We start from the raw sequence: 14046 nt of genomic DNA on the forward strand, positions 1-14046 counted from the left end.
TTTGTATTTATCTTTAAAAACAGAACTATGAATTCATATGACAGTGTAAGACAGCTCAATAAAATACAATGCCAATGAACTTCGCCTGTGCTGTGGTTCAGGTCAATACCCGGTCAGCTCAATCAATCATTGTGCCTTATCCAACCGTTCATAATACGATGCAGCTACCGATAAAACAATAACATATATCCAAAGGGCTACGATAACGATACGACTAGACTACGCTCTCATAGTAAACACTACAAAACCGAAATTTGCAATTGCATTATCAATACAATAACTCTATTTAAGTTTGATATTATGAGGTTACATGAGGTGTAGATTTAGCCATGATGAATGGCAGAATAGCCGATATCGGCAGCTAACATTAATTCTAACATAGCCCTTAATAAATAATTACACGTACCCGGCGTGTACTTGCCCTCCTCGCGTTCAAATCATCGCGTGTAGCGACTGCGAATGCAGGGAAACAATGCCTTGACTCGGTAGGAATACCGCGAGCGCGCAGACGGTGGTAATGTTTCATTCTCTGATAGGAAACATCTTTCGTGACCCGCGGCTTTACAAAACATGCATGCAGACACAACAAGACGTGCTCTGCCTAGGTAGACTGAATTGATAGGATCTATCATATACCGTGATACGCGATCAAGCTCTTATGTCTGGGCTTCGCGTTTGTCACCTTTGAAAACACACATACCCGAGGAAAACAAACGTTTAAAAACCAATAAAAGACAACCTAAGCACAAGCCTTTTCGTGTAATACTGGTAGCTGCTCCTCCGCCATTTAAAGTTTCTGATTTATGGATACATTAGTTGAACAGAAAGAAGAAAAGGGTACGATTGAAAATACAGGGGGAAAAGAGAGAACATTATATCATACCTTGGACGGTATTGGAGTCCACGAAGATCAGAGCTGTTCAAGAAAGTCTCATGCTGTAAGGACTAGTTTAGTTCGTCTTCTTGACGGTGGAATTCTTGTTCCAAAACGGCTGAGCTGAACTTGTTTTGAACATCGGATCCAGGGACCCACTGCCAAGTCTATGGAAAAAGAGGGCGGGTTCATTTAGAAAATCAAGGGGTGTAAACTACCTATCTATTCTACTCAAATGAACGAGCAAATCGGGACGCCAACATCGGATGTGATTCAGCCTAAAGGCATAAAGGGTACGATGTAAGCTATTGTGGAAAACCTGAAAAAATTACGTTTAAGAATAAGATAAACACTAACTGAATAGATCAAAACGTGAGCAATACAGTCAACGAGGATCCGTGCATACGTATGATGAACTGAACCTCCTTGATATAATATATCTCTTCAAACTTTTACTTCTGTCCTCCCTATATGTGTGAAATAGAATAGCCCAAAGCACCCGGTGTAACCAATCACGGCCCGTGGAGTATGCGGGACGTGAGGTTAACTGAGGACACGTCCTCCATTGACACCTCGGTCGTACGGCGCCGGTGGGTGGGACGCCTTCTGCATACAAATCATCGTGATAAAACATTCCTTGTAAAATGTCATCTCCTGCCTCGCTATTTCTAACCTCCAGGGATATAAATCATACTGTTGAATGCGACTGAAGTGGTCTAATAAAAACTTCTTAACGAGATTTTTTTTCTTTAGTAGGCTAATTACAACAATAAATCAAGAAGTGGACCCTTTCGTTTTACCAATGACAAACGGTGTAGACCGGTGCAACTGTTTCACGATCAAAAGCACGGCTCATTAAAACCTTTTGACTTTACTGGCCACAAATCTAGAGATTCTGAAAGTTTGTATTACTTTAATCTTGGAGGTAGAGAAACAAACTTCACGGAAAGTTTAGCATTGTATCATCAAACTTCACGGTATTTGGAACGATGTAACGTTACATGTTTTATTACTACTATGGGGTGTACGTGTGCATGTGAGAGGAGAGAAAGATTGATTTTCTTTTAGTTTGATAGAAAATGAAATAAAGTCTTAGATATGGCCGCTTGAACAGCAGGTTGACATGCCTGGCACAGTTTTAAGCCACTAGTTCACTGTGCCTACGTCTATATCAAGGGCATTTGCGTCAGACTCGGTAGATTGAAGCAATCAATAGTAGAAGTTCGCGCGCTGGGTGGTTGATCTCAGTGTGTTCATATTTCAGTGGCGTAATTTGGTAAGGGCAGGCGCTGCATATGTCTGCTGCCATTTGGAGCCAGACAGACAGTCTTGAAATATCTTGGCATGATCGCAAATCGCTTCACTTAAGCTAACACTAATGTATGGGTGAACTTGAGAAGTGACATTGAATCTCATTTGAAGCGTATGATCTGTGACGACATCTCCATGCGGCACGCACAACTGCACCACAACAGCACGATATGTGATTAAAGTCTTGCCGTGGGACATGCAGTGTTTTTGATGGATCAGTAGCATCGCGCTCGCCCCCTCCCTTTTTCTCGGAAAAATCGATAAGGATTGCCGCCGGCGGTAACAAACCGTCAATAGACCGAGATTTCTCCGCAACATCGCGTGATGCATCCCCGCCCGGTCATATGAGGACAACGCCCGCCGTGACCGTGCGGGCGTTGAACTAGGGAGGTTTTAATGGGTCTGGCACATGACTGGGACACTGTTATAGACATTGAGTCTAATTTCATGGGAGGTTCATTTTACTGTGCTGTAGCAATGATGCTGCAAAATTGCGGATGCTTCATTTGACTGCATTGCGACAATGAAACTGAAACACTGCACATATGTTTTGGTGTGGTACTTTAATTGTTACATTGTGGAGCTTTCTTTTACTTCACGTATACACATTGTGCCTGCACTGATGCGAAAGCTTGATCAAATCTGACTGCACTGCGACATTGTTAACTGCAGCATTGTGGAACTTTGGCATTGTAACTGTAACCGCTGAATTTGATTGCACTGCGACAATGCAACTGTAACATTGCGACTAGCTATAGACTGCGACAATGTGACTGAGACATTACAACTGCGACATTGCAACTGCGACGTTGTAACTGCGGCATTGTGACTGCGACATTACGACTAGCTATAGACTGCGACATTGCGACTGCGACATCGTCATCGCGACTGAGACATTACAACTGTGACATTGTGACTGTGACATTGTGACTGCGACATTGCGACTGAGACATTGCGACTGCGACATTGCGACTAGCTATAGACTGCGACATTGCGACTGCGACATCGTCATCCTGACTGAGACATTGCGACATTGCAACTGCGACATTGTGACTGAGACATTGCGACTGAGACATTGCGACTGCGACATTGCGACTAGCTATAGACTGCGACATTGCGACATCGTCATCGCGACTGAGACATTGCGACTGAGACATTACAACTGCGACATTGCAGCTGCGACATTGTGACTGTGACATTGCGACTGAGACATTGCAACTGCGGTATTGTAACTGTGACATAGCGACTGAGACATTGCGACTGCGGTATTGTAACTGTGACATTGCGACTGCGACATTGCGACTGCGACATTGCGAAAGATCGAGCCACTGGCACCACAGCTAGCGAACTTGTTTGATGTCAAGCTAGCTAAGAACACAATTATTTGATTGCCCATTCATCTTCAAACTACGCGAGTAGTCCCATTATTGAACAATCTTGACACTTCTATGCAGTGGTGATAACCTTCTACAACCCTACTAGGCCCTCGGAGCTAAAAGAAGATTGGCTCCTCTATCCCCTTTACGCGCCAGAGTAGAATCTTCCAAATGCAGAGTTAAGCCAGTGTATCTGCTTGCATTCCACCATTGATCCGAGCTGCCGTCTGTTGTGGAAGCGCATCTCTGAGGTCGTTGGCCGACCTTGAACCGCAGGGCTTTAGCCGCGGTGAGTGACGGGAAGTTAGACAGCGTGGGTTGTGGGTACGTGATCTGTTGATTGGCAGTGCGCAGGACTCCAGAGTCAGCTCAGGAGGGGATGTTCATGTCATGTGTCGAAAACAACTGTCTGTGGGTGTAGCACTGTGCGCTACACTACCCCCATCCCCACGTATCAATGTCAAATGCTAATTACATTTGGGAATAAAGCTTATTAATTTTTTCTGCGATGAATATGCACGCTTGGTTGCAATTATGTTGTGCAATTATGTGTGAAATGTTCGGCCCACAACCATCGATTTTCTGCAAAATGAGAAAATGACATTATCTTGGGGAGGGCGCGTGTTCAAGATGATACGTGAACATTTCAGCAGTGTTAACAACTAGTTTTCGTCACGCTAAACTAAATCAGTGTCCCATTCAATTTTCAGATCAATGTATTATGTCCTGTGACAGGTGAATTATTACGTGCCAAACCGTTAAATAACGACCGGGCAGTCTAGGCCACGCGTGGCGGCGGGCGACCTTGTCCGATCCGCAGGTCATCTCACCACGATCCCTGGTATGTGAGGTCGTCTGGAAGACTACAAACTGTGTCACTTCACAGGTCCACAACTGGGGCAAAAACGCCAGGAAATGGAGAAGCCGGAACATTATTGTAAACACTGAATGTTCATTCCGACTCTGACATTAAATAATGATCATGGCGCTGTATAAAATGGCTACCCAATTCTGGGAACGATTAATTGGATGTGTATGTACATGACGGCACGTATACGGTATGCACACGGCGTCTGTTTGATTCTCGTTCGGTGAAAGATATTACATTCCAGTGGAGAAAACAGTGTGAAAATTACTTCAACATGTATCGACCAGGCAGTACAGTTCAGAGAGCGTGTTTCGTGACAGTTCACGTGTACTCTATAGCTAATTCCTACATAATGTCAAAATAAAGATATTTTTCATCGTGAATTTTGAACAGTTTTGAGGTGAGCGTTTGAACTTTATCATCAGTAAAACATGACGTTTGTCCGTGTATGGAAACGTGATTGTTTAAACTCAAAGGTCAAAGGTGGGTACTGTCATTTGTGTGTTGTCAAGCACATGTAGTTTGCGGCCAACCCGGAAACCGTGCCCTTGTGTGAACGCTTGGCAGACCAAACTATCCTGTGTGCAGTAGTGAAGCTTGGCTGACCTAGATGTAACAATATGTCAGATTGTGTCGGTCTTGTTTCTGTTGTCTTTGTAAACAGTTCAGTGGAGTTGGCACCTTCCCACAAACGTCCACAAATAGTAGTTAACTAAGTGTAATCATTGCCTGAGAATGCATACACAAACACACGTCAAAGACAATAATCCCTATGTCCCCCAAATATCACGTAGCAGCACTGTATATGAATAACATAATAATAGCATCAGACCGACACACAGACCATTTAATGAATGACCCTGACCCAAAATAAGAATGTAGCGCATCACTCTTAAACATAGATATCTAGCCTTCAAATATCACGCTGAAAATTTCTGCCAAAAAATTTCTCTCTTGGATACATAACGTTACATGCACTTGTTTCCTGTCACATAAATCACTCACATTTTCATCGTTACTACACACCATATGATCGGTGTGACGACCAATACAACAGGCTTCTTCATTCAAGCACGAACAACACGTTCAGTCGTACACTTTGCAGTCGTTCAAGTCGCTAATACGGTAACAGAAATCGCCAAAAATGTCCCAAACCATATGGAGAGAAGATTAATGTGATATTTACCAGGCTGAGCGGTGAATGGGGCGTCTTGAACTACCAGCGGCTGCCAGGTGCACACCAAGGTGAAACGTATCCGGTGAACATTTATAACTCTTGAAGGACAGGTCAACGGTCAAAGTTCAAGGCAAGAACAAACATGACATCGCTATTTACATTGTTCACGCCCATCCCACTCAACCAACTACATGTTTGCACTGCAATTACTACCTTAAAATGCTCAAATCGGGAAGCCAGGGTACCACTTTAGCAAACCTTGTAGGTTTTTAGTATGTTCTTCAGCACATAACGTTATCATATATTGGTATTTGTATCGAGATGTTAGCCGCTTGGACAAGAAAAAGCATATCGTAATTTTCGCACGATACTTGTCGTCAGCGGCTATATCTTAACTGATACAACGCGTACTCTGCGATCGTGTACAGGTCCTTTTAGATCGGTTACGCTTCTCCATTTGACAGTACAACTTGCTCTTAGTTTTCTAACAATTTGTTTAAGCTTCTACCAGGCTCCGTGGATCGAAATTGACCGAACAGAGTGAAAAGTATGCTAAGGGAGTCGACAACTGCCATAGCACGTACGGTAGCTGTCAGTTCACGTTACGCCTCTCTAACGTGTTAGATCGGCTTCTGCCTGCAGTGTGCAGCTGAGGTCCAATTTATACGTCTGTGGACCAAGAAAATTAATGGTTGTTTAGCGGAGAGACAAGGCCGAAGTTAACAGTGTTAGCGCCGCCGTGTGTAAGCTATCAAATTGAATCACTTGGCGATCGTACAGGTCTTTCTTTAGATCTAGAGTGTTTGCCACCCGGTTGAACGTAAGAATGTCTGGTGAAATGTTGTTCCATTCTATACGCCAGTCCTTGTGAGTGAGCGTAGATAGATGTGAAGGCCGTCCGCATATGTTAACTTCGTACTTGACATTGAAACGTATCCACGTACAGTAGCATGGTAGCTAACTAGCCTGTGTTTACACAATCTCTCGCTGGGGACCAGTGACTCTCCGGGCGCGCTGGGAGTAGCCTCTACCAGGCTCCAGAGGCGGCTAGAAAGAGTAGAAATTGGCCAAATACACAGAAAAACATACAAGAGAAGTTAGTCTACTATAGGGGTACAGTTTGACCCTCTCTCCGTAGCCGACTCCCTTAGCATACTAATATGGGAGCGCCATTTAGTCAGGCTAGATAGCTATCAAACCACGTACGTTAAACCTCTCCAGGCTGGGCGCTGCTTTCAGTGTGCAGCTGATCCTGTTAATACATCTGTGAACCAAGAGAATTGATGGCAGATTAGCGGTGAAACTAGGACGGACAAGTTTGGCGCAGCCGCATGTAAGCTATTAAATCACTGCATTTTCCTGACATTAACACCGAGAAATCTTGTCAGTTCACAACGTTGTCCTAGAGATGGATTGAAAAAGGGTGAATGAGTCTAGACATGTCGTAATGAATCCTGAATCACGGATACAAAACGAGGGACAATTCGTTTGGAATCAAGGGAGATAGATGAATCGACTTAGCATTCATCTAATACCGCTACACGGTTTCGAAAGAAATTGAAAATATACGCAAGCACAAAGTGTGCAAGACTGCATCAACAGCAAGTTGGAAGATATAAAAAAGAATGTTCACGAATAGTTCAGCTGAAAATCGAACTCTAAAAAAATGGATTGACATTCTAACGTTAGAGAATCTCTGCCACTACAGTACTTCCTAAATGTCTGTAAAATGGCCGACATTTGATCTGCAAGAAAGCTAGCTATGCAGAGCCGTCAAATAGGCCAAACTCCCACACCAAATCCAAATCTAAATGGTCTGAAAGCGTAAAGACTAAAGGACTAGTAACGGTACTCCGAGAATGTTGGGTCATGCCACCCATATAGATCTGCACGTACCGTGGTAACGACGTCGTCTGATTGGTCTCCCGGGATCAATACTCTTATCTTGAGTCCAGAGTCTTCATAGAGCACAACCTGTGACACATAAACGTACACAGAGACTTGTGTTGTCCCCTGTGGCTAAACTAAATCTCATGTGGCTTCGCCGCGTGACGCCACTAGCGCTGTGAGCTGTGACCTCCGGTGAACCCTTTTCTGTGTCAGCGTACGGTGAACCGAAGGTCGCGGGCGGAGGGAATTCGAGGCTGAACGAAGTAGATAGCGGGATGTGGAGTATAACTCAGACCTTATCTCTGTACTCAATGGGGGATAAACGCAGTTGGATCAATTGATAAGGGATGCGGACGATTGATTCTCTAAAACCTGCACATATCAAATGTGTATTTGTCATTTTGAATTCCAAGCGCTGCCATCTTCTCTCCCATAGCCCCCCCCCCAAAAAAAACTTTTCTTTATATAATTAATTCATCCATCGCACACACACGTTAATACCATTACCCCCATGGTATACCTCCCACTCAATGGCATTTTGGAACATCCCTGATGCGTAGGATATTGTTCACAATACAGCTTATATTTATTTCAGTAAGTGCAAAAATATATGGTACAACTGGCCGAACAATTTGGCTCCATGTTACAATGTTTCTCACGGAAAGTGCGCCATTTTTGTCTTATTCACATCTTTTGGTATGGGCAGATACAGGGTTAAGTATACACTAACTTTTAAGTGTATGTTTAGTTGGATAAGATTTTTCAATTTTGTGATAATCGTCTCTGCTAAATCATGTCAAAACAATATTACTTCTGTAATTAAATGTGTCTTAATCTATTTAACCCTGTTGAGCGGTTCCCTAAGATCCGTCGTAGACCAAATTTATCATAAGAGCGCTAGTTACCATTTAAAGGCCTCAGCTCTGAAAACATCCTAGATTCTGTAACTGGTAGAACCATAGGCGGTAGGCCATCGAGTTTTTGTTGAAATAGGCATTACTGTGCCGTATATATATAAAAACTCCGATGGTCCGCTAAGGAACAAACAAACGGAAAGATTTCGGTGAATCGTAGACTAACGCACTGAATGTGTACTCGGCTGAAGGATTCCCGAGAATCGTACACTAACTGTGACAGTACAACCACAACGCCCGATCCGCACTACCTGTGTACTTGATCCACTGAAAGATTCCCGAGAATCGTACACTAACTCTAATAACCACAACGCCCGATCCGCACTACCTGTGTACTTGATCCACTGATGGATTCCCGAGAATCGTACACTAACTGTAACAACCACAACGCCCGATCCGCCGTCTATTCCAAAGAACCATACGAACGGGTGCCGAAAGTCACCCGAAGATTGCCGAGAGCCGAACAGCGATTTCCGAACGCTTTGGGTAGTGTTAAGAACAAGAATAGATAGGTAGGAAATGCCGTTTCAAAAGCCCTTATTTTCGGCGAAAAACGGCCATGAAATTAAACACGTTGATACTACTTATAATCTAGGGGTTACTTACTAGCAATGTAGAATTTCTTAGGATACAATACCTAATTTTAAAGGAGATATGCGGCATTTTAAAAAGTCCGATTTCCGGGGGACAGCGTTACCAGCAGTGCGGCAATGACATCATTGATAGCCAATAAGACGCAAGGCCCAGATTTCCCGCCACGTTCGAAAATGGAACCATTATTCGGCACGGCGAGGTCCAGAGATTTGTTACACTCTAACATGTGATTGGTACCGTCTGTGAAAAGAAAACTGAATACAGACATGGCAGATAGTTGCCAATAAGTAGACGGAGTGTTGTTGATGTAAGCGGTGGGTGTCGTTTGTTCGTAATAATTTCGTTAGTCAGGCCGCATTCACTGAGTACGTCGGGCTGCGCATTTAGTGGGTAGTAGCCTATTTCCCTAAGAAGCACCGTCGAACGTGTTTCTAAGTCACCAAAATCGCTGTCCACCCCAAGTGGTAACGCTGTCCACGGGTAGCTTTTCCTACCCTGTTATTTGTATGAAGTTAGCGAAGTAAGCTCTTGACGGTTCTACATTTTCGAACAGTTGGTTCGCGAATGCGTTCGAACAAACTATACTCCCGCCAGCCTTTGCACGAGCTGTGACCAGAACACGGAAGTCACCAACTGATGCTGTTTGTCGCGCGTACTGCGTGCACTACGTGAACGTATATTATATTAGAGAACAGTATGGTTATCGGGATTCCTTCTTCAGTGGACCAAGTACACACTTTGGTGTTCAAACAAAACAACAGCGATTCATTTCAACAAAAACTCGATGGCCTATCGCCCATGGTAGAACGCCACTTGTCCTACTACATCGGTACTACATTTCCATGACCATTCCTTACATTCTATACGATGCATTAAAATACTTGTATAAATCCAATATTCCTTACATGTTATGTGATGGATATACGTAAGGTCTATATCAATATATACTGAGTTTAAGTACAAATTATTATCTGAAGTGACATTGATATGTTGATACTGATATTTACAGTGGGTATAAACTTTATTGCAACTAGACATACAGAGTTATCGCTTGGGACTAACAGTATAAGAAGTTTTCACACCAAGCGCAGCAATGGCTCCAAGGATGCGTTGTTGGTGCGAAGGGTTTCTCATTCCCATGGTCCTCAGCGTGCGATCATCAAAGCTAGCCAACATGGCGCCGTCAACTCCCTTTTGCCGGAACGTTTCCGTGTATTCATCTAGTCTCAGGGACTGGAGGAACTCTTCGACGTCTTCTACTGTCATACACTGTAGTGACTGTACCTCAGAGTCTGCGGTTCCTGTTGTGATGTTATAAAATAACATTTCAAGAAGAACTATACAGAGAAAACTGTTTCTAATACAGAAATAGGTCAGTGAAATATCAATATTTGATTATAGATATGAATTCAATTTTGATTAAAAAGTATTTGAAAAGGAGTATTTACTCACCCATGTTATGTTCTATATTCACGTTGACAACGCAGTCATCCCCAGTCTGAACAACAATGTTCCCGAAGCCTGTTACATCAGCGTTGTTCACAGCACCAGTGGATTTCCCGCTCGTCGGCGGAGCTTCGATGTCGGCTGTAGAATTTGGGTCAAAGTTTTATTTATTCAAATAACACGAAAACATTACATGAGGAGACACAAAAGGAATATGTATAAAAGAAAATAATTTTAAAAAGGAAATCCTATGAGAGGATGTTTTCTACCAGGAGTGGGGTTCGAACCCACGAAGACATACGTCCATTGGAACTTAAGTCCAACGCCTTAACCACTCGGCCATCCTGGTAAGCTGAAGAACCAAAGTACTCCTGGCGGACTAGTAAGAATTTTCATGAAAACCAATTAAATTTACGATATCTCGGTAAACAACGTCAAATTGATATTCCCACATATATTATATGAATTACACCCTGAAAAAATATTTACAGAAATTTGAGACTTTGTTGAAAAGAGCGCGTAATCACCCTAAAGTTGGACAAGTAGATAAAGAAAGTTCTTGGTCTGACCAACATATCTAGGCCTTCGGTCGTACTTGGGCAATTATGCTGTCTTGTTGCAAGTCATGCCACATACTTGTAATTTCTTTAGATTCTACACTTCTGATGCGAAAAAGTGGTTAGCTCAAATACAATAAACAAACACTATTCTAAAGCTGACAGAGCTGACGTCTTACCTTCTTCCGCTGCTCTCAGAGGACAGACTAAAGACGTTCTGAAGAAAGCGGTTCCTCCGGATCTCGGACACACCATCCTGTCTTCTTCGGGAGCGTGTTGTTGTAAGATTTGGCCGGGAAAACGGAACCTACGGAACAAATGTAGTTTTGACAGGGTCGTTTCAACATAAACGACTTCGCGATTCAGGCTAATGAAATGTAACTTTCTACTAGACAAGGAATTGGTACTTGATCGGCGTGTTCTTTCATTGTGCTGAAATCAAAACTTAGGGATGGATCGATGTAGTCAATGGGAGGCAAAATTTCTAAAACAACAACAAAAGGACGCACCTGTCTCCAACAGCGTTGTTCTTGATACAGTGCGGACACGTGACGAAGGAAGAATGGGTCAGCCCAGGCCACTCCTTCAGGAGGTTGTCCAGCTCTTCTTGAAGCGGAAGTAGGGCCTTCCACATCCGGTTGACGTCGGTGGCGACCGCCCTTGTCGTGAGGACAATGTCAATCTCGTCGTTGGGATTGATGACGTCAAATCGTGACGCCAACTGTGTTGCGGGGGCGTTCTCGTTCCCAGAGTCTCCTGAGCGACGCAGGGTTCTCTGGACCATGATCTGAAGGTCGGCGCCTTTCCAGGCCATGACGCCATCTTTCCAGTCCTCTCTGTAGGTAATGTGCGGATGGATTCGGACGCAAAGACGTTCAAACAGTCCCGGCGGACAAAATCCCTTCAGAATGTGACCTAGTTCGATTTGATCTTGGTTCTCTGGGATTTGTGGCGGCCACACTTCGTTGTATGTCTTCGGAGGGTTACTCTGTAGGTAGGAAGGGAACCGATATTGTTGGCCCGTACCAAAGATGGCGGCTGTGGAAGGGCTGGCCGGAACCGGATAGCAAAGACCGAACTCCAGGAGCAGGTCCATCACAAGGTCCGGCTGAAGCATCATGGGACTGTCGGAGAGGAGCATGTGGATGACGTCACGTGACAAGAGGCCATTTTGGAGCAAGGAGGTTTTGACTCTGTCCAGATCCATGCAGACCATGTCTTCAAATCGTGGATTGTCGACGCTGAACACAGAATCTGTGTCGTAGTGGAACAGACCCTTGAAGATCTCAACTATACACACAGGATCCGGGAACACGTGATCACAGAGAGCCTCGTTTTCGCCGTAGTGCAGGATGACTTCCTTTCGGTGAAGGTATCCAACCGCAGTTTGCATGCTGGTCTCCGAGGTGAGACCAACCTCCGCCGCAATCATTCGACACGCTGACCATGAAATTGAGAAGAAGTTATTCTTGTTTCTTAGACGTTCGAGTCTTGTTTCCAGGTCAGCCCATGTCTTGGGGAGTACACGACGTAAGTCTGGGAAGGTGGACGTGTCTTGCAGAACCCTTAAGATTTCAGCTCGCAGTGCATCGACTCCCTCGAGACCTTCAGCCGAACTAAGCGGATAGACTCGAGAGAACTTCAGCGGTTTGGACTTTAAGTCCTTCAGTTCATTCAGACGTTTGGCGTAGGCGTTCTGACTGGAGTTTGAACTTTCCTCGCGGGTGCCTTGAAGCTCTTTCTTGATGTTTCTCATTTGTCGGTCAAGATCCTTTACGTAATTCTGTTGCATTTGATCAACTTGTGTTTCGATGTCTTCACATTTCGTCCGTATTTCTTCCGCGTCTTTTATCTGGTCCACGTGCGTTCCCGCCAAAAGGACGTGTGTCCCAGGAACCCTTGCGCGGAGTATGTCAACCCACTTGCCGACAGACGCAGGGAAAGCCTCCCTCCTGTAGCTGGCGAGATCCACCGTTAGGATGTGGAGGCTACCCTTGGTGAGCAACAACTGGTGGGTCATGTGGTAGATAGGATGTCCGCCAAAGTCGTACACTAGCAACTTCACATCGCCCTCTGTCGGCCATGGTGTGATCTGCACCCCATGCGTGCGGTCTTCTTCCTTGGTAAGTGCGGAAACTTGCTGAATCAAGGCGTTGCTCAGGCTAGTTTTCCCTGAGAGGGGCGTCCCGACCAGGGTTAGCTTTAACTGCGGGACCACAGTCGCTGTAGACCGCCCGAGTTCCTCTTGGTACGCGGCAATTGCTTGAATGCCTCCCGCGCAAACTTCATGTGGAGGCTGACCTAGAGGGTTGTTCTTAAGTCTGAGATCAGCCTTTTTTCTGATGTTGACCAGGCTCCCAAACCCCATAGGCAGCGCGGTGATTCGGTTATCTTGTAGATGAAGGACGGTCAATGACGTCATTCTACAAATCGATTCCGGAAGTGACGTCAGTTCATTCTTGTCCAGGTACAGGTTCTCAAGTTTGTTCAACTTCTGGATGTCCTCTGGTATCTTCTTCAACCTGTTCCCACTGAAATTTAGAATCTTAAGGTTGACGAGGCAGAGAACTTGCTCCGGGAAATCTTCAAAACGATTATTACCGAACCACAGATCGGCTAAGTTCGTAAGCTTGCCGAAGTCACGAGGGAGAGACGAGAACCCGTTGTCTCCAAGGTAGAACATTTCCAGTTTGCGCAAGTTGCAAAAGGTGTCCGGAAGCTTTTGCAGCTTGTTTTTATACAACCGCAACATTTTCAGTTTTTGTAATACTTCGATGTTTTCTGGAACTTCTGTTAGTTCATTGCACCCGATGTCTAATTCCTCTAACTCTACAAGCTCCAAAAGCTGCTCCGGAAAGGTTTGGAACTTATTGTCCCACAATTTAACATTCACTAAACCCGTCAGTTTCCGAAATCCGTCCGGCAGGCAAGAGAGTTGGTTTTGCCGCATGTTTAGTTCCCTCAAGTCGTTACCAGCCCGAAGCACGTTAGAGGGGACCTTTGTAAGGCCCTTCTTTTGAAGTTCTATTTGCCGAGCCA

At 44.5% G+C, this 14046-nt stretch overlaps 1 protein-coding gene and 1 non-coding gene across 2 annotated transcripts; both read right to left on the reverse strand.

Annotated features, from left to right (window-relative positions):
- Positions 1-10006: 10006 nt before the first annotated feature.
- Positions 10007-14046, reverse strand: LOC136441497 (malignant fibrous histiocytoma-amplified sequence 1 homolog). Its single transcript, XM_066437809.1, has 4 exons — positions 11517-14046; positions 11187-11314; positions 10457-10591; positions 10007-10305 (listed from the first exon to the last, which is right to left on the reverse strand). Exons 1-4 carry the CDS (start codon positions 13955-13957, stop codon positions 10049-10051), a joined length of 2961 nt encoding a protein of 986 aa, XP_066293906.1. The 5' UTR covers positions 13958-14046; the 3' UTR covers positions 10007-10048.
- On the reverse strand, positions 10717-10799 carry Trnal-uaa (transfer RNA leucine (anticodon UAA)). Its single transcript has one exon. It is a non-coding gene; the product is annotated as a tRNA-Leu (tRNA).

Source organism: Branchiostoma lanceolatum, chromosome 9, assembly GCF_035083965.1.
Source record: "Branchiostoma lanceolatum isolate klBraLanc5 chromosome 9, klBraLanc5.hap2, whole genome shotgun sequence".
Classification (NCBI taxonomy): Eukaryota; Metazoa; Chordata; class Leptocardii; order Amphioxiformes; family Branchiostomatidae; genus Branchiostoma; species Branchiostoma lanceolatum.

Coding starts and splice junctions, on each gene's coding strand:
- LOC136441497 (XM_066437809.1), bottom strand. CDS start 13,957: ATGCGGCAAAACCAACTCTCTTGCCTGCCGGACGGATTTCGGAAACTG. Junction 10,592..11,186: donor TCTGAGAGCAGCGGAAGAAG/GTAAGACGTCAG, acceptor CAAATTCTACAG/CCGACATCGAAGCTCCGCCG. Junction 10,306..10,456: donor GAATATAGAACATAACATGG/GTGAGTAAATAC, acceptor ACATCACAACAG/GAACCGCAGACTCTGAGGTA.